We start from the raw sequence: 18069 nt of genomic DNA on the forward strand, positions 1-18069 counted from the left end.
TTTTTCCGCAGTCACAGTTATTATTTAGTTTTTTTTATAGCAACACCATCCGTATGGATGGTGTTGCTGTGTGGATGTATCGAATATAGAGACATACTCCATGAATACGGTCAACTGAAAAGAGAACTCTAAAAGGGTGTTAATAATTTCGATTCCAATCTTTACAGGTTTCTTTTTTAATAGATTATAATGGAATGGTAACCCCGCCCGCGCTATCGGTATACGCTGGCGTGGCACCAGTAAGTGATGATAGGTGAAAATGAAGCAGGCCAGTTAGCCCATTATGATAAATTCACTAATGAATCAATCACGATGGTTTCCAGGCGGAACCGCGAGGAGGTCGACGTGCTGGATAGTGTATATTGCTAACAATAGGGTTGTTAACAATCCCTTTTCCCCCCAACCTTTACAGGTTACCACTGTAACCATATAGGCAGAGAGAATATACTGCATTTTTAAATGTAATATTTTTTTTTTATATTAATGTGCCCAGTGTTATTAAATTAAATTATATTATTTTTCGAATAATATATTACACAAATTTAACTAATATAATTATAACTTCGTATAACTAAATTCGCCCTTTTAAATAAAACGTTTATGTTCTCTCTGACATTTTGCGAAGTCTTGCCCGCCAGGTAGCTCTAGCGCCTCATCTAAATATGCATTTGATTCCGAATAGATTATCCAGTAATTTTTTTTTTTTGGGTGATAATGGAATAGTAACCCCGCTTGCGCTATCGGTATACGCTGGCAGGGCACCAGTGAGTGATGATAGATGAGGATTAAAACAGGCCAGTTAGCCTATCATGATAAATTCATCAGGAATTAACCAATATAGTTTCCAGGGGGAGCCGCGAGGAGATCGCCCTGGTTGAGTATATTGATAGGAATGCGATTCTCAGTCTCCATTACTAACATTCGTTTTCCCCCCTATCCAGTCAGATTTCCGCGGCGGTTCATATCGAGCACTGTCATTAAAATTCTGGAAATTGATTACTATAATATATACTATTTTATATAATTAGTTCAAACTTTCAACCTTCAAGAAAAGAACATATTCCTTTTTAAAAGACCGGCCCCACACCTGTTATGCCTTTGGTGTTGTCGGTGATCATTGACGACGGTAGTCATTTACCATTAGGTGAGCCGCACGCTCATTTGTCCCCTGTGTTGTAAAAAAAAAAAACAGATATTGTTATGAACAACTGGTGTCCAAAATAAATGTAAATCTGTCAGAGATATACCTTCAGTGTAGGTAAGATATTATTTCGGATTCTAATGAATTGCCTTATCCGAATACCGCAGACAAATTGTAATGTTAAAAGTCTCTTAAGTACATTATATTTTAATGTAATAATACCGGATTATCTTACACATATTTAAGTTAAGAAAGCTCGACTAGTTTTGGGACCATTCGAGACCTTTAAACATAAGTGACCGTAAGGCCAGCAGTGCGAATCGGAATTTACGGCTCGGCCCGTTAAACGCGAGCTGTAGATGTTTACGGCATCGTCATGACTAAGAGTCCCGGATGGTCCTGAAACTAGTCAAACTTTCTCGACTTAAATACACGTCTGGTCGTTATTACATTAAAATATATTGCAAATTCTTAAACTATTCAGTTAATTCTATCGTTTTCTTTATAGGTAAACGCCAGAAGCTCATCAGAATTGACGTTAAAGATGTCAATACAAAGGAAATAGTGGCAACACGAGAATTATCCTATGTAGATACAGACAAAGATGAAGATTACATTCTTATAATTGAAAAATCAAATGACAGTGGTGATGAAAATCAAACTGTTAAAACATCTTCAACTGTTAAAGAAAATGGAATGGTTAATACAGACAAATTAAAAACAGTGGTACAGAGTAATAACAATAGAAAGGAAGACGCCACCGTGAAACATAAACATTTGACAAATATAAAAGCTGTACTTGAGTATTCTAATGCGACTATTATTAGACATCGCGGTGGGATTGGTTACGTCTGCAGTTTTTGCCCCGAACAGTATCCTGATGCTGCAGATTTGAAGAGGCACACCTTGGAGAGGCACAATGACGTCAATCAGTGTTATATAAACAACATATCCATTTGTGATAACATAATCAAAGTAGATATCACGTCTCTTCGCTGCAAATTATGTGACAGTAATATCAAGTCATTGGAAGATCTTATGGAACATCTTCAGAATACACACGAGGTTAAAATATTCACCGACATAAAGAATCAAATGATACCATTAAAATTCGACACGAAAATCCTCACGTGTGCCATCTGCGACAACGGTGCGATGTACAATAAATTCAAATCTCTTTTGGAACATATGAAAGTCCACTACAGAAACTATGTGTGCCAAGAATGCGACGCGGGCTTCATAAATCCTGCACAGTTGAGAGTTCACATGAACTTCCACGATATCGGAAACTACGCTTGTGAAATCTGTAGAAAAGTATTTACCAACGGTCGTACTTTGAAGGCACACGTGCGTGCTGTTCATATCGTAAAATCGCAGCCCGCCTACAAATGTGGTTATTGTAATGAAAGTTTCCAATTCTTCCACAGCAAAGAGCGCCACTTGCAGAAAGTACACGGTGTTGTTATGGCTCCGATTAACTGTCAAGCTTGCGACAAATCTTTTACGACGCGTTCGACGTATTTAGCACATATGAAGTTAAACCATTTGATGATACGTCCTCACGCTTGTACGCAATGCAACAAGAGTTTTACTTACTCGGCTGCATTGAAAGAGCACGAGAGGAGAGTGCATATGGGATTGAAGCTGTATGAATGCGATTTGTGCAATAAACACTTTTCAACGAAGAACGCATTGCGACAGCACATACGTATTCATACAAATGATCGAAGGTACAAATGCCAGATTTGTGGGCAGGCGTTTGTAGCGAAGAGTAGTTGGCGGGGACATATGCGGTCAAAGCACGACGAAATGGTTTAATTAGTGGAAATAATTATGAAAACAATTTGGTACATAAATAAAAATATAAAATGAACAGTTTCTTTTTAATAAACCTTGCTTACAATCCAATTACCAGAAACTAGATTTGTTAAAACACTAAAACAAGTATAAAATGGGGTGAGGATTTGTACAAGTAAAATTACGATTACAAATAATTAACATGTCTTATTCATTTCATACAATTCTATCTATCTATCTATTTAAGAGCTGCGCTCTTGTCGGTGGAGCTCTTGCCACTCACTACGATTTTCAGCGAGTCTCTTCACCTCTTGATACGACACGACACCAACTCCTTCCTTGATCTGCCTGATGTAACTATGTCTCGGTCTCCCTCTCCCCCTCCTTCCTTCTATCTTACCTTCTATTATAATGTTCATAAGTTCCACGTGTCGTATCAAGTGTCCCAACATTTTTCCCCTTCTGTCCTCAATAGTTCTAATAATTTGTCTTTTCTCCTTAACCCTAAGCATGACCTCCTCATTGCTAATTCGATCACTCCAGCTAATTTTCTCCATCCTTCTCCAGCACCACATTTCAAAGGCTCTAAGTTTATCCATTTCCTTCTGAGTTAATGTCTACGTCTCACATCCATACAGAGCTATACTCCAGATATAGGTTTTGATAAGCCGCTTTCTAATATTCATACAATTAATTCCAACAAAATTCTGATCAGCCATAGTACTACTATAACACAAATACTATTTAAATGAATCGAACTGACCTGTTTACTGTCTTTAATCAATCTCTGATACACCTTTTGCTTCAACTAACTTCTGTGATCAATGTGCACACCGTTACCGTTTTGATAATGATCAGCGTGAAGTGTTAAATCAACGAAAATGGCGGTAGGCAGTATATTTACATTAGTAGTACCTACCGTCCATATTGCATTTTATAATCGATATATTAATAATTGCTTACACAAGGTGTTGAATTGAATATAAAATTATACAATATGCTACCGGCAGAAATTAAGTAATTATCCAGAATGCAGTTTAAATAAATTTTAAAATTTTATATAATAAATTATATTTTTAATTTTTTACAAACAGACTTAGTACAAGCACTTTTAAATCGTCATTTTGCAACTCAACATTTACTCTTTTAAATTTTTGTGAACATTATGTGTATTTATTTAAATGTACTATGTCTAAAATTTCGTGGTCGTTAAAAGCCCGTGTATGATCGACTAACACAATGCATTTTTGTCGTTCAAGTAATCGTTTGGTGTTTTGGCTTTGTTCATAAAATTCACTATATCTTCTCTCAAATCATGTGTAGGGCTTTCTAAGATTCTAAAGGCACGTTTGCCAAACTTAAAACAGTAAACACAGAGGTGGCTTTATTTGAAGTTGTTAAATAGATAATTCGACATAATAATAATAATATTACATTTGTAAAAAAAAAACCAAATTTAATGAACACACAGTAACCTATTAACTAAGTAATTAGTAAACAGTAAAGCAATTAATCTTAGCAGCAAAAATTTGAAATAATTCAGTCCTTTTGTTTGTAGGTAGTGGAGGTCAGGCTAACGCAACACGAGAGATTAATGAAGTTGAAACAAGGACTGGCGTAGTAAAACGTAAAGACGATCAAAATAAAGTAGATTTAAGAAAACGTAAAAGGAAAGACGACGCTTCTGTACTTAGAAAACATTATGTTAATATAAGAGAAATTCTTAAACATTCTAACGCTACTCCCATTCGAAGTCGCGGTGGTATTGGATACGCGTGTTCTTTTTGTACTGACCAATATCCGGATCCAGCAGACTTAAAGAGACACACTTTGGAAATACACAATGATCTATCCAAAGCTTCCTTCATGCAACGTAATAGGTTGTTTGAATATTTTGTTAGATTGGACATAACGGAACTCATTTGTAAAATATGTGGTATCAATATTGATACTTTGGAAAATCTAATGGCACATCTAAAATCCGACCATCAAATAAAGATATTCACAGATATCAAAAACCATATATTACCGTTCAAATTTGAAACGAAATCGCTTCAATGTTTCATGTGTTTAAATGTATTCAACAAATTCAAATCATTGCTGGAGCATATGAACTCGCATTACAAGAATTATGTTTGCAATACATGCCAGGCGGGTTTTGTAAACATGAGGCAGTTGACAAATCATAGGCCGTCACACAAAACAGGCACTTTCAAATGTGGTTATTGCGATAAAGTGTTCGATACACAAGCAAAGAGACGAGGTCACGAAAAAGGGGTGCATATTTATAAGAATGTTTTGCACAAATGTGGGTATTGCAACGAGAGGTTCACACTGCCGCGTTTGAAAGACGAACATTTAAAATCGGTGCACGGTGTGAGGATTTCTTTCAATTGTCAAGCTTGCGATAAAACATTTAATTCTACGAAGCTACTCAATTCACATACGAAGAGGGATCATTTAATGGAGAGATTTTTTAAATGCAAACAATGCGATAAAGAGTTCTTCGCAGTTGGACAACTGAAAAATCATATGCTTAGTCACACCGGTGAGAGAGAATATAAATGCGACGTGTGTCTCAAATCTTACGGAAGGAAATATACACTGAAAGAGCATATGAGGATACACGCCGACGACCGCAGATTCAAATGCGAGCACTGCGGACAGGCTTTTGTGCAGAAATGTAGTTGGAGGGGACATATGCGCTCCAAGCATGGGGAAATAGTTTAATATTTTTAAACAAATTATATTGTGACCGTGATACAGTGATAGCAGTGCAAATATTAATAAATAAATAAACAAATAAATTGATTTAATACTATCTAATGTTTAATTTTACTAAATTATATCTATAAATGTCATCATCAAAATCATTGCCGAACACAACAAGTAAAAAATATTATTTACAAAATTCATCTCCATCGTAGTACTTAATACAAGATCTACATCTACACTAATATTATAAAGAGGAAAGATTTATATTTTTGTGTGTACGTATGTTTGTAATGAATAAACTCAAAAACTACTTTGCCGATTTCAAAAATTCTTTCTATATTTATTGCTAGAAAAGTTTAGAGATCCTTACTAAAACTTTAATAACGTAACTCAAGATGTAAAAAAAAAAAATGCTATAAAATGTATTTCGTCGCGTGCGCTGCGGAAACTATTAGTGATAGAACAAAAGTATGTTCTACAATATTGAAGAAAATATCAATAACTACAAAAAACTTCGCGGTACTATATGTCTAACTATTATCGTTATGTCACAATAACCACTATTTACATTTTAAAAGTTGATGGAAATACCGACCAAAACTACACCATGTTATTCATACTTCTGTTTTAATCCTTATTCAAATAAATCATATTGTTTTCAAAACTGTTTCAATTTATGTAGATTACTTTTAAATAGTTCAAATCGGCTATTCCATTTAATAGATATTACGAATTTAATAATTCATAGAAATAGAAAAAATAACGCTGTCGCGTTGTACATGTTATTCATACCTATTTTAGCGGTGCGAAAGAGGGGCAGGTGGGGGCGGGCACATCTATGAAATAGGTAACTAGGTATGAAATAGGAACAGATAAAAATGTAAAATTTTGTAAAAATGTCCACCCGTGTGAAGCCGGGACGGGCCGCTTATTATGTTAAAAAGTTAGATATAGAAAAGGCGTCGCCAGCCACCCGCACTGTATCAGCCGCGTGGCTAGCTAGCCAGGCATTGTAGCGGTGTGGGAGGCGGGGGCGGGCACACTTATGAAATATGTAGACGCGCAGCTCAGTCGCGCGGACGGCTCTCTACTTATTGGATGTAACAATAAAAATGTAAAATGTATAAATGTCCACCTATGCGAAGCCGGGACGGGCCGCTAGTTATTAATATATTTGTCTTTTATCATCATAATTTTTTTGTATTTCGTATTTCTTTCGCCAACCTTTTATCTGACATTTTTTGAACAAACATAGCATGCCTTTTCAAATTTTAGAGCGTTCTTTCAAACCAACACACGTATCTACAATTAACCTTCACAGTAATGAATTTAATTTAAAAATATTAATAATTTTATTTATTTATTTCTTATTTATATATTTCTTTATTACATAAAAAAACGCACAAGCAACTCCTGTCGTGTTGCAGGTGTTAATGGGCGACGTTAACCGGTTTCTATCAAGTGCACTATCTGCTCCGTTACGTCATTAATAATAAAAAAAAATCTTTCCACTTTAAGGAAGTATTAAAAAGCTCGAATCTGTATTGATACACATACGTACAAAAATAAATAATACTGGCAAAGATCATATTTCAATAATACAGGATCATCTTGGAATAACCTTTCATTGGAAATTAATTAATGGTTAATATTTGCATGCCATTGATGTGGCGTAACATGATGGACATTTTGTAAACATGACAGATGCAACGTCTTATCTACAATGTTTTTGGCAAGTAAATTTCATTTCAATTCATAAACTTTTTGGTTCTTAACCTGTTACCTTTATTTATACACTTAGTTACTATGTAGATACAAACAATTATATACAATAATTATTCTCGCCTTATCGACCGTCTTCCTCTTTTTAATTGTCACGACGTAGATACAACTATATTAATTCTACGGCTCTGGCACCTAGTGCTTTGGCTACTATACTACTAAGGGTGGATAATATATAACAATATTTATATATTTTAGTTACAATATCTGGTATATATAATTCCAATAAGGAATACGTTAAAAGTCTGTTTTCCAAAAAAAAAAAATATATATTGGATAACAGACTTTTAACTTATACGAATGTAAATATCCGACCGATATGGGAGATATCGAAATAATCTTTTTTCCACCATCAATGTCCAGAGAAACCCAATATACAAATATCGGATCGGTATCCATGTTAATCTTGGCTATAACTTACAAAGATTCTGGGTTTGGATCACTTGATACATTTAACTAAGGTGATCCAGGAGTTGGGGTATTAGCCAATCTATCAGCTTGATTATATAAGGAGATAATACTATCAAAGCTAATAGTTTGGTAACAATCTTTCACGATTTCAATTTTTAACATTAACTAGTAATTATTTTTCGGTACTACATATAGGTAAAAATTATGTAATATAAAATCCTTTACATTCTTTTAAAAACAATGTTCTGGCAAATAAACAAATCTAATCTATCACTAATGCTATGCAATATTGTAACTGCGTTAAATCCACTTTTTCTTTGTAGGTGTCATCAAAAAGGAGGCAGTAATCGTGACATTGAAAGAAGTTAAGACAGAATTTAACGAGCATACAAATGAAAAGAAAAAAAAGGTTGCCGCAAAAGCTAAATCAAATATTAAAAGTGATGGCAAAATAGGGGAAGAATTAGAGAAACACCGGCATAACGCGAGGTTGATTCTACTAAATTCAAATGCTACTCCAATCAGAGCTTACCAAGGTATAGGCTACTGTTGCTGCTTCTGTGCTGAACAGTTTCCGAACCCTGGAAACCTGAAGAGGCACACACTAGATGAACACGACGACAAGTCCAAATCTAAATTCATGAAAGGCAGCGTTATGGCCAAGTATTCTGTTAAACTTGATATCACTGGATTGAGCTGTAAGATATGTGAATCCAATATCGTCTCACTAGACGCTTTGTTTGAACACTTAAAGACTTTACACAACAAAAATGTATACACTGATATAAATAATCATATATTACCGTTTAAATTTGAAAATGAAAATATACTTAAGTGTAGTATATGTACAAATGAGTTCACCAATTTTAAAGGTCTCCTAGAGCACATGTCTGTACATTATAAGAATTATAACTGCGACAAATGTGACGCTGGCTTTGTTAACCGGTCTTTGCTGTACCGTCATTCTCTGGTTCATGTAACTGGTAATTTCAAATGCAACTACTGCGATTCAGTATTCGAAACATTACCAAAAAGTAAACACCACGAGAGGAAGGCACATAGAAAAACTCAGTCGCATAAATGTGGTTACTGCAATGAGAGATTTAAAGAGAATTATAAAAAAATTGAACATTTAATTGAAGTGCATGGAATAAAACAACCAGGTGAATGTCAGGCTTGTGATAAAAAGTTTGCAACTACACGAGCGTTGAGACAGCATTTGAAAAGGTATCACCTACTTGAAAAAAATTACAAGTGTTCACAATGTCCGATGGGATTCTTTACTGGTGTGGAATTGAACTATCATATGGTGAAACATACTGGTGAAAAACAGTTTCAGTGTGGCGTCTGTTATAAGTCGTATGGAAGGAAGAAAACGCTCAAAGAACATATGCGGATACATAATAATGATCGTAAATTCAAATGTCAGCATTGCGGGCAAGCTTTTGTGCAGAAGTGTAGTTTAAAAGGACATTTGCGATCCAAACACGGGAAAATGTGCAATGATTCTATCTAAGTTAGAATTTGTTAAAATTTATTTAATATAATACAATTACAATAACAGTAATGATGTATTATTTGTTTCTATAATTAGATATCAACAATTTATGATTTTCTCCTTAAAGTATTATTTAATTAAAATAATCCTATTTGTAGTTTAAATAATCCTTCTAATTATTTATTTATTTATTACATCCACTGGGTGAGCCTTACAGTCTTCCAATACGCTCACCCAGGAAAGCATGAGTACAGAAATACTCTGTGGTCACTCGACAAAACTCCAGCAAGTTGGAGGCAAATACATCCAATTGCGGATACCGGCTCAAAATATCATTGAGTAGTTTCAATGCAAGAGATAGAGGAGCCTGCTTAGCGAACTCTGTTCTTCGTAATGCAACATCGAATAAGTGCCGTCGACGTGCTCGCATGTAGTTACTGGGCGCTCCTATTGATATTGATTCCAGTACAGTTTGGTTACATTTTTATATATATATTGTTATATCTGTAACATTATCTGTTAGATTCGATTTATAGAATAATGTTTTCTAATTTTAATGCTTCTAATAGCCGGCAATATATCGGAAATTTATGCAAGGCTTTGCGGGGATAGCGCTGGCATGTTCCAAAAAGTGGCTTTAAAAAAGTCTATAATGGTCGGGAAAATAAATTTTGAATAACTTTCCTGTCTTTCACTACAGATTAAGAAGAGAATATTTTTTATGGAGATGATAATGTAATGGTAAATAATAATAATAATCAAATATGCGTTTATTTATTTGCTCAAAATGGCCTGCACTGTTGCAATGTACGATGGTGAGTGAATGTTGACGGGTGAGAATGAAGTCTGATTAGATGTCCCATCATGACAAATCAATCACCATGGTTTTTAGGGTAAACCGTGTGGACTTCAACATGTTATAGCTAACAATGGATCCACTATTTCCCATTACTATTAATCTCATCTTCCTAAATGATTCGAGTAAGAAGGATGCAAATACTAAGAGAACTGCAAATAAATATGAATGAAAGAGAAATATATTACGCAGACCCCAAATAAAATTTAGACAAAGTACATATTAATATAATAAATATGAAAGTTGGTTCGTCGCACTATTAATTTAATCACACTTAAACGGATATATGGATTTGAAAAAAATTACACAGGAAGGTTTTTTTAACACGAGTAAAGCCGTGGTAAATAGTACAATAATATCTGTGTTGTATCTCCAATGCTGAGTACTTGAAATGCAAAATGTACTCTCACATTTTGCATGTTGATTATTTATTTATTTATGCTTTATTAACCACTTTACAAAAAAAAAATGTCTGGTACAAAAGGTGGACTTAATAATTTATGAGTAAGTATTCTCTCACAGTCAACCTTTGGCGAAACAGAAATTTAATTATGCGATGAAAAATTTGAAAATTGTTGCAAATAAACAGTTACATGAACGTATCGATTGTCTTTTAATAATGTGTTCATTATGTGAATTTGTGTGTATTTTTCTAATAATAATATTTCATTTAAATATTAGTAATATAAACTGGTAAGAACTTGACGTCATACAAACATTACATTTATTTTACAACTTCTAAATATCATGCTGACACTATAACTACTTATAATTACGTTAAATCAACTTTTTCTTTATAGGTACCATCAAAAAAGAGGAAGTAATCCTGAAATTGAAAGTTATTAAGCCAGAATTTAATGAGAATACAAATAGAAAGAACAATGAAGTTGCAGAACACACTCAATCAAAGAAAGAAAGTAAGATCAAGCCAAGGGAAGAAATAGAAAAACATCGCTACAACGCGAGACTGGTGCTGCTAAATTCTAATGCAACTCCAATTCGAGCTTATCACGGGATAGGCTACTGTTGTAGCTTCTGCACTGAACAATTTGCAAGCCCGGCAAATTTGAAAAAGCACACTTTAAACGAACATGACGACAATTCCAAATCAGAGTTCATGAAAGGCAGTGTCATATCGAAATACTTCGCTAAATTCGATATCACTGGTCTTCGATGTAAAATTTGTGGTCGCAGTATCGATACTTTAGAAGATCTGTTTGAACATTTAAAGACTACACATTACAAAAAGATACACACCGACATAAATAATCATATACTGCCGTTTAAATTTGAAAATGAAGATGTAATTAAGTGTTTTATGTGTTCGAACGAGTTCATCAATTTTAAAGGACTATTGGAGCATATGTCTACCCATTATAAGAATTATACTTGTGACAAATGTAATGCTGGGTTTGTTAATCGTGCACTGCTTTATCATCATTCTCGTATTCACATTACTGGCAATTTTAAGTGTAACGCCTGCGATTTAGTGTTGGAAACATTGCCAAAATTGAACTATCATAAGAGAAAAATACATAAAAACACTTACCCGTATAAATGTGGTTATTGTATCGAAGGGTTTTCGGACCATAGACGGAGAATAGAGCATTTGGCTGTTGTTCATGGAATAAAGAGAACACTGGCCAAATGTCAGGCCTGCGATAAATCGTTCACGACCGTTCGAGGTTTGAAATTGCATTTGAAGAGATACCATTTATTAGAAAAGGATCATAAGTGTAGTCAGTGTACAAAGAGGTTCTTTAGCGCTGAGGAATTGAGCCATCATATGGTGAAACATACTGGTGTGAAGCAGTTTCGGTGTGCCATCTGCTTCAAGTCATACGGAAGGAAGAAGACGCTTAAGGAACATATGAGGATACACAATAATGATCGCAAGTTTAAATGTCAACACTGCGGACAGGCTTTCGTGCAGAAGTGCAGCTTAAAAGGACATCTGAGATCTAAACACGGGAAGATGTGATTATATTTATTATCTTTTAACTCCGTCATTTACAAAGCTATTTGTAATTTTTTTTAATCTGATAAGATATACTTATTTCCAAAATATAGGTTTCAAAAAAATCGATTCAGTAGTTTAGTTCTTAATTTAAAATAACTTGTTTTACCACAATTGAAATTAAGTTTCTTTTCGTGTAACACAATCTTAAATTACATCATTATATTCTATCATTCTATTCACTAAGCTCTTTCATTTGACACTCATATTTAAACGGTTGACAAAATACACACCATCCGCCATCTTGTGAGGGCGGCCATTTTGAAAGTATTACAATATCGAATAATACATATATTCGTCAGGACTAAAGGTGTTCTAATGTAGTATTCAAGATTTGACCAAAACAAATTAACAAATATTACATGTAAAATAAAACCTCGTAAAATATCTTTGTCATTGAAGGGTATGAAAAATAGATGTTGGCCGATTCTCAGACCTACCCAATATGCATACAAAATTTCATAAAAATCGGTAAGGTTAGTTTCGGAGGAGTTTGGTAACAAACATTGTGACACGAGAATTTTATATATTAGATTTATTTCAATTTCGCCCTCTATAATTAGTATAGTACAGTAATTTCTAATAGGTAAACACTTTTTTTTTATACAACTTAGAATGGCAAACAAGCTGACGGCCCACCTTATGGGAAGTGGTAACCGTCGCCTATAGACATGAGCAGTACCATGGACATAACAGAGTAAAACGTGACTGTGGATAATAATACAACATTTTGCGTGTTATCGACAGAGGAAAGGACTATATCACTATGTGTAGTTAAAGATTTTGACGATGTGTCATCAATTGGTTTTGTTTTCTGTTTTGTGTTATTCTGATGTGAATTAGTCAAGACGACACTGCTACTTGTTGAAGTTGGAATAGTAGATGACTGTGGTGTAAGTGATGAATGATTGACATGAAGTAAAGTATTATGAGAGTTAAGACAAAGTTTGCAGTGACCTAGTTTGCATTTGGTTTCATTGTGTCCTTGACGCAAACAGTTAATACATAATTTTAATGATTTTGCCTTTTGTATTCTTATTTCAACTGGCAACGATTTAAATTTTGGACATTGATAAATAGCATGGTTGTGTTTACATAAGGGACATGTGTATGTTCGAGTGGGTGGAGAGTGTGAGTTCGCTATAAAAGATTTGTGACGTGTATGTGTAGTATCACTGTGCCTACGGTTTTGTGACTCGTCCATTGTTTCCAATAGATCTGCACGATTTTTTAAAAAGGTATTGAAATCTAAAAGCGATGGAATATCTTTAAGATTATTACGATACGTTTCCCATTCGCGAGTTGTAATGATATCGAGTTTACTCGAGACTATATGTATAATTAATATGTCCCAGTGGTCAGTGGGTAATTTAAGTGTTTTGAGAGCTCTCAGATTTTTATTGACAGTGTCTATAATGTTGCGCAATGCCTTAGCCGACTCTCTTTGTATAGACTCAATAGCAAAAATAGCATGAATATGATTATTGATTAAAAGTCTTTTATTGTTATACCGTTCGCATAGAAGCTGCCATGCAACATCATAATTTTCAGCTGAGAAATCAAGTGAACTAATGATTAATGCGGCGCTATCTTTAAGTGCAGCGCGCAAATAGTGAAATTTATTAATTTTAGGAATTGAATTATCTGAATGTATGAGAGTGGAGTAAGTGTCGTGGAATTCCAACCAATTGAGATACTGGCCCGAGTAGCTCGGTATACTGATAGAAGGCAATTTCAATTTTGGCCAACCTTTAGATGCAGAACCAGCAACCGAACCTGAGTCCGTTTCAGCACTCGCAGGCGCTGACCGCGTCAACATATCTCGAGCGGCAGCTATCACGCCGAAGTACTGAGTTTCGAATGTTTCGCGTTCTTTGTACTGATCGTCTGGAATTTCAGATAAATTTTCTATTTCAATTTGCGTACAATCAAAATCTGAATAAAGTTCCTCAATTTTTGATAATCTTATGTTGAGCTCATTAATTTGTAAACTAGAAAGTGATTCACATGATTGATTTACATTTAGATATGAAGAGAATTGCGTAAGTCTAGCTTTGTAACTACCACGCTTTTTAATTAAAGATTTTAAATCCATTTTGTATTATTTTAGGTAAAATCTAAAGCAAATTTCAAGTTCAAATCACTATGTTTATATTAGAAATAGTTAAGTGGTATAGGCACAAATCGAAAGAAATAAATTTAAGTAAGACGGTATACTTATATTTTATAAAGTCAGCAAATGCGGGTCGTGACAGGGCACGAATTATGCGCCCGGGCACCTAGTACGCTCCGCTAGCTCAACGATTTCTCCGATGTAACACTGCTGGAATTAGCAAAACTGTTAAACACAAATAGGTATTAAGTATAGATTGCCTATTCGAATTTTAATACATACGAGGCAACTCCAAACACTAATGACACTGAAGAATTATTATGATATTAAAAATATTCAATGAAATAGTTATATTACGATATTTACTTAAATTACGATGAAAGATTTACTTAAAATGAGATACTGAATTATATATATAATGTATATAATGACAACCGTATGCAATTAATTGAGTAAAAAAATCTATTAAACCTAAAAGTGTAGGGTAGGTAATGATAACTTGTCTAAAAATATTAAATAATTAAAGAAAGTAGTTGGAATTCACTTATTTAAAGTAAGGAAATAAAGTAATTTATTCAAATCTAAGTGATAAAATGGATACGGGTGGGTAGTAGGCAATTGGAACAAACTCACTGTACACTCTGTTACTTAGCTCACGTATTGGTATCAGTCCTTTATATGTATTGACTTTGCTTGAACTTGATTATTTATTGATGATGATGAGTACTGATTTATTGATGATGACCGTCCTCTTCGTAATAATGTTATGCTGTCCAGGTGCAAAGTATTCCTTTGATCTGCATGAACTGGTACTGGTTACTCGGCAACACGTAGGTTCTTGTAGCAAGACGGGCCGATGAATAATGATGATTTATTTCGGACGATCGTAATTGTACTGACAATTACGATCGTCCGACCGTATAGCCAACCAGGTAAAATTAAGTATCTTACTGCCCATTTGGACCTTCATTCAGTTTTCAGTCGGATATCATCATAAATCATCATTATTCATCGGCCCGTCTTGCTACAAGAACCTACGTGTTGCCGAGTAACCAGTACCAGTTCATGCAGATCAAAGGAATACTTTGCGCCTGGACAGCATAACATTATTACGAAGAGGACGGTCATCATCAATAAATCAGTACTCATCATCATCAATAAATAATCAAGTTCAAGCAAAGTCAATACATATAAAGGACTGATACCAATACGTGAGCTAAGTAACAGAGTGTACAGTGAGTTAGGACATATGTCAGAAAACACAAATCCACAGGAAGATACACAATCATATATTTTGCCACATCATGGAGTAATGCGTGAAACAAGCTCTACTACCAAGTTACGGGTCGTGTTCAATGCATCTGCAGTCACGACATCTGGCGTATCCTTTAATGACATTCAGCTAGTGGGTCCAACAGTACAAGATGACCTCATAAGCATTTTAATTAGATTTCGTCAGCATAAATATGTTGTCACTGCAGATGTTGAAAAGATGTACCGTATGATAAATGTTAATGAAAATCAACGTATCTTACAACAAATATTATGGCGGTTTGAACCGACAGATAAGTTAAAACAATATAAACTCAATACAGTAACATACGGCACAGCTTCAGCACCTTACTTGGCGACGAGATGCATTAAGCAATTGGCAAATGAATGCTTAGAAGAGTCTGTAGCTGTAATTATTAATCACGATTTCTACGTTGATGACTTGATTACAGGCGCAGACTCACAAACTCAACTCGTGAACGACTGTAGAAGTGTAAAACAACAATTAGGAAATAGTCAGTTTCATCTACGAAAGTGGAATTCTAATAATCCACAAATCGTTAATCAAATCGTTGGCGAAAATGGCCGTGACTCATTGCTCAACATCATAAAAAATGAGTCTTCCAAAACGTTAGGATTGCTTTGGAATTGTAAAGAAGACATACTGATGTTTTCATTTAACACAATGCAACATAAAGAAATAACTAAACGTGAAATTCTTTCTATTATCTCACAAATCTTCGACCCATTGGGGTTAATTAATCCATGTGTGTTAGAAGCTAAAATAGTACTACAACAATTATGGGCATCTAAATTATCGTGGGACGAAAACGTCCCTGACAAATTAAAATCAACGTGGCTTAAAATAATGAGTAATTTGTCATATTTGTCTGATATCAAAATACCACGGCACATTATATGTAACGACCCAGAGGTAATCGAATTACATGCCTTTAGCGATGCCTCTGTGCATGCATATAGTGCATGTATTTATCTTAGATCCATTGCTCAAAATAAAATCATCTCTGTTCATTTGTTGACAGCAAAAAGCAGAGTATCACCTATAAAACCGATGACCATCCCCCGCTTAGAGCTGTGTGGCGCTTTCCTTTCTGCCCGATTGACAGAGAAAGTTAAATCTTCACTAAGATTGCAAATATCTAGCTGTACATATTGGTGTGACTCAACAATTGTTTTAAGTTGGCTTAAAATTACCAAAAATCAGTTACTCAAATCTTTTGTCAATAACAGAGTAAGCGAAATTTTAGAAACTTCTAACACATCAGAATGGCGTTATATACCCACAAATTTAAATCCTGCTGATATAGGGTCACGCGGTTTAAATGCAAAACAGTTAAAAAATTGCAAGTTGTGGTGGTCAGGACCATTTTTTCTTCTTCATCAAGATAAATCCACATGGCCAACACAACCTACACAAATACATGAACACGACTTACCTGAAACCAAGGTTCAGTGTCACGTTAACGCGTCATTGTCACAATTTTCTTCGTTCATAGAACGATTTTCTGATTTCAGCAAGTTACAGCGTGCTTCAGCATACATTTTGAGATTCATCTATAATTGTAGACATCCTTACACAAAACGAATAGGCTATTTACAGATACACGAGCTTCAGAATGCTCACAATATGTTGTGTAAAATCGCACAGGCTGAATCTTTCAAACCCGAATACAATTTGTTAAGTAAGAATAAATTATTGCCATATAAAAACAAATTCTTATATTTGAACCCATTTTTACATTCAGACGGTTTAATTCGCGTTGGAGGCAGACTATCTAACTCATACTATGATTATGATACAAAACATCCGATTATGATGCATGCTTCTCATTATATTACACAATTAATATTTCGTTATTATCACAAAATACTAATTCACGGAGGTCCTCAACTACTCACAGCAAGCACACGTCATAAATACTGGACAATAGGAGCACGTAATCTCTCCAGAAAAATTGTACACAACTGTGTCAAATGTTGTCGATTTTCGGGTAAAAGTATTCAACCAATTATGGGAAATTTACCTAAACAGCGTCTACACGCTGACTATCCATTCATTAATACAGCAGTTGACTACGCCGGGCCAGTCATGATAGTGAGTCGAAGTGGCAGAGGGTGCAAATTAATTAAATCATATATATGTATATTTGTATGTTTGGCAATCAAAGCAGTACATATAGAACTGGTAACCGACCTGTCTAAGGATGCATTTATTTCTGCTTTAAATCGTTTCATTTCTCGCAGGGGTAAACCCGTCAACATTTTCTCAGATAATGGAAAATGTTTCATAGGCGCAAGTAATGAATTAGATAAATTTTTAAAATATAATTCGGATGATATTAGTTCTTACTTTGCTAATACAATGATTAACTTTAAGTTTAGTCCAGCATATAGCCCTCATTTCAATGGGTTGGCTGAAAGCGCCGTCAAGGCTGTTAAACATCAC

General features: G+C 34.6%; 4 protein-coding genes across 4 annotated transcripts; 3 read left to right on the plus strand and 1 right to left on the minus strand.

Moving 5' to 3' along the window:
* Window positions 1-1092: 1092 nt before the first annotated feature.
* On the plus strand, window positions 1093-2959 carry LOC113510080 (zinc finger protein 431-like). Its single transcript, XM_052901209.1, has 3 exons — window positions 1093-1144; window positions 1650-1787; window positions 2031-2959. The coding sequence occupies exons 1-3, from the start codon at window positions 1093-1095 to the stop codon at window positions 2957-2959; spliced, it is 1119 nt and encodes a 372-aa protein (XP_052757169.1).
* Window positions 2960-3819: 860 nt separating this feature from the next.
* LOC113510081 (zinc finger protein 208-like) lies at window positions 3820-9362 on the plus strand. The gene is made up of 4 exons (XM_052901211.1): window positions 3820-3832; window positions 4497-5621; window positions 8170-8544; window positions 8719-9362. Exons 1-4 carry the CDS (start codon window positions 3820-3822, stop codon window positions 9360-9362), a joined length of 2157 nt encoding a protein of 718 aa, XP_052757171.1.
* A 769-nt stretch (window positions 9363-10131) lies between these two features.
* On the plus strand, window positions 10132-12181 carry LOC113510082 (zinc finger protein 664-like). Its single transcript, XM_026893498.1, has 2 exons — window positions 10132-10159; window positions 11001-12181. Exons 1-2 carry the CDS (start codon window positions 10132-10134, stop codon window positions 12179-12181), a joined length of 1209 nt encoding a protein of 402 aa, XP_026749299.1.
* Window positions 12182-12760: 579 nt separating this feature from the next.
* On the minus strand, window positions 12761-15102 carry LOC128202118 (uncharacterized). The gene has a single exon (XM_052901259.1). It carries the CDS (start codon window positions 14310-14312, stop codon window positions 12858-12860), a length of 1455 nt encoding a protein of 484 aa, XP_052757219.1. The 5' UTR covers window positions 14313-15102; the 3' UTR covers window positions 12761-12857.
* Window positions 15103-18069: the final 2967 nt, after the last annotated feature.

The sequence above is a fragment of the Galleria mellonella genome, unplaced genomic scaffold (genome assembly GCF_026898425.1).
Source record: "Galleria mellonella isolate WM207_F2 unplaced genomic scaffold, CSIRO_AGI_GalMel_v1 utg778, whole genome shotgun sequence".
Lineage (NCBI taxonomy): Eukaryota > Metazoa > Arthropoda > Insecta > Lepidoptera > Pyralidae > Galleria > Galleria mellonella.

Excerpts from the sequence above, each read along its gene's own strand:
- LOC113510080 (XM_052901209.1), top strand. The coding sequence starts at position 1,093 with ATGCCTTTGGTGTTGTCGGTGATCATTGACGACGGTAGTCATTTACCA. Across the intron at positions 1,145-1,649 it reads CGGTAGTCATTTACCATTAG|GTAAACGCCAGAAGCTCATC; the intron begins GTGAGCCGCACG and ends TTTTCTTTATAG. Across the intron at positions 1,788-2,030 it reads TGAAAAATCAAATGACAGTG|ATTTGAAGAGGCACACCTTG; the intron begins GTGATGAAAATC and ends CTGATGCTGCAG.
- LOC113510082 (XM_026893498.1), top strand. The coding sequence starts at position 10,132 with ATGGCCTGCACTGTTGCAATGTACGATG. Across the intron at positions 10,160-11,000 it reads CACTGTTGCAATGTACGATG|GTACCATCAAAAAAGAGGAA; the intron begins GTGAGTGAATGT and ends TTTTCTTTATAG.
- LOC113510081 (XM_052901211.1), top strand. Across the intron at positions 5,622-8,169 it reads ACAGGCTTTTGTGCAGAAAT|GTGTCATCAAAAAGGAGGCA; the intron begins GTAGTTGGAGGG and ends TTTTCTTTGTAG. Across the intron at positions 8,545-8,718 it reads TGATATCACTGGATTGAGCT|GTCTCCTAGAGCACATGTCT; the intron begins GTAAGATATGTG and ends CCAATTTTAAAG.
- LOC128202118 (XM_052901259.1), bottom strand. The coding sequence starts at position 14,312 with ATGGATTTAAAATCTTTAATTAAAAAGCGTGGTAGTTACAAAGCTAGA.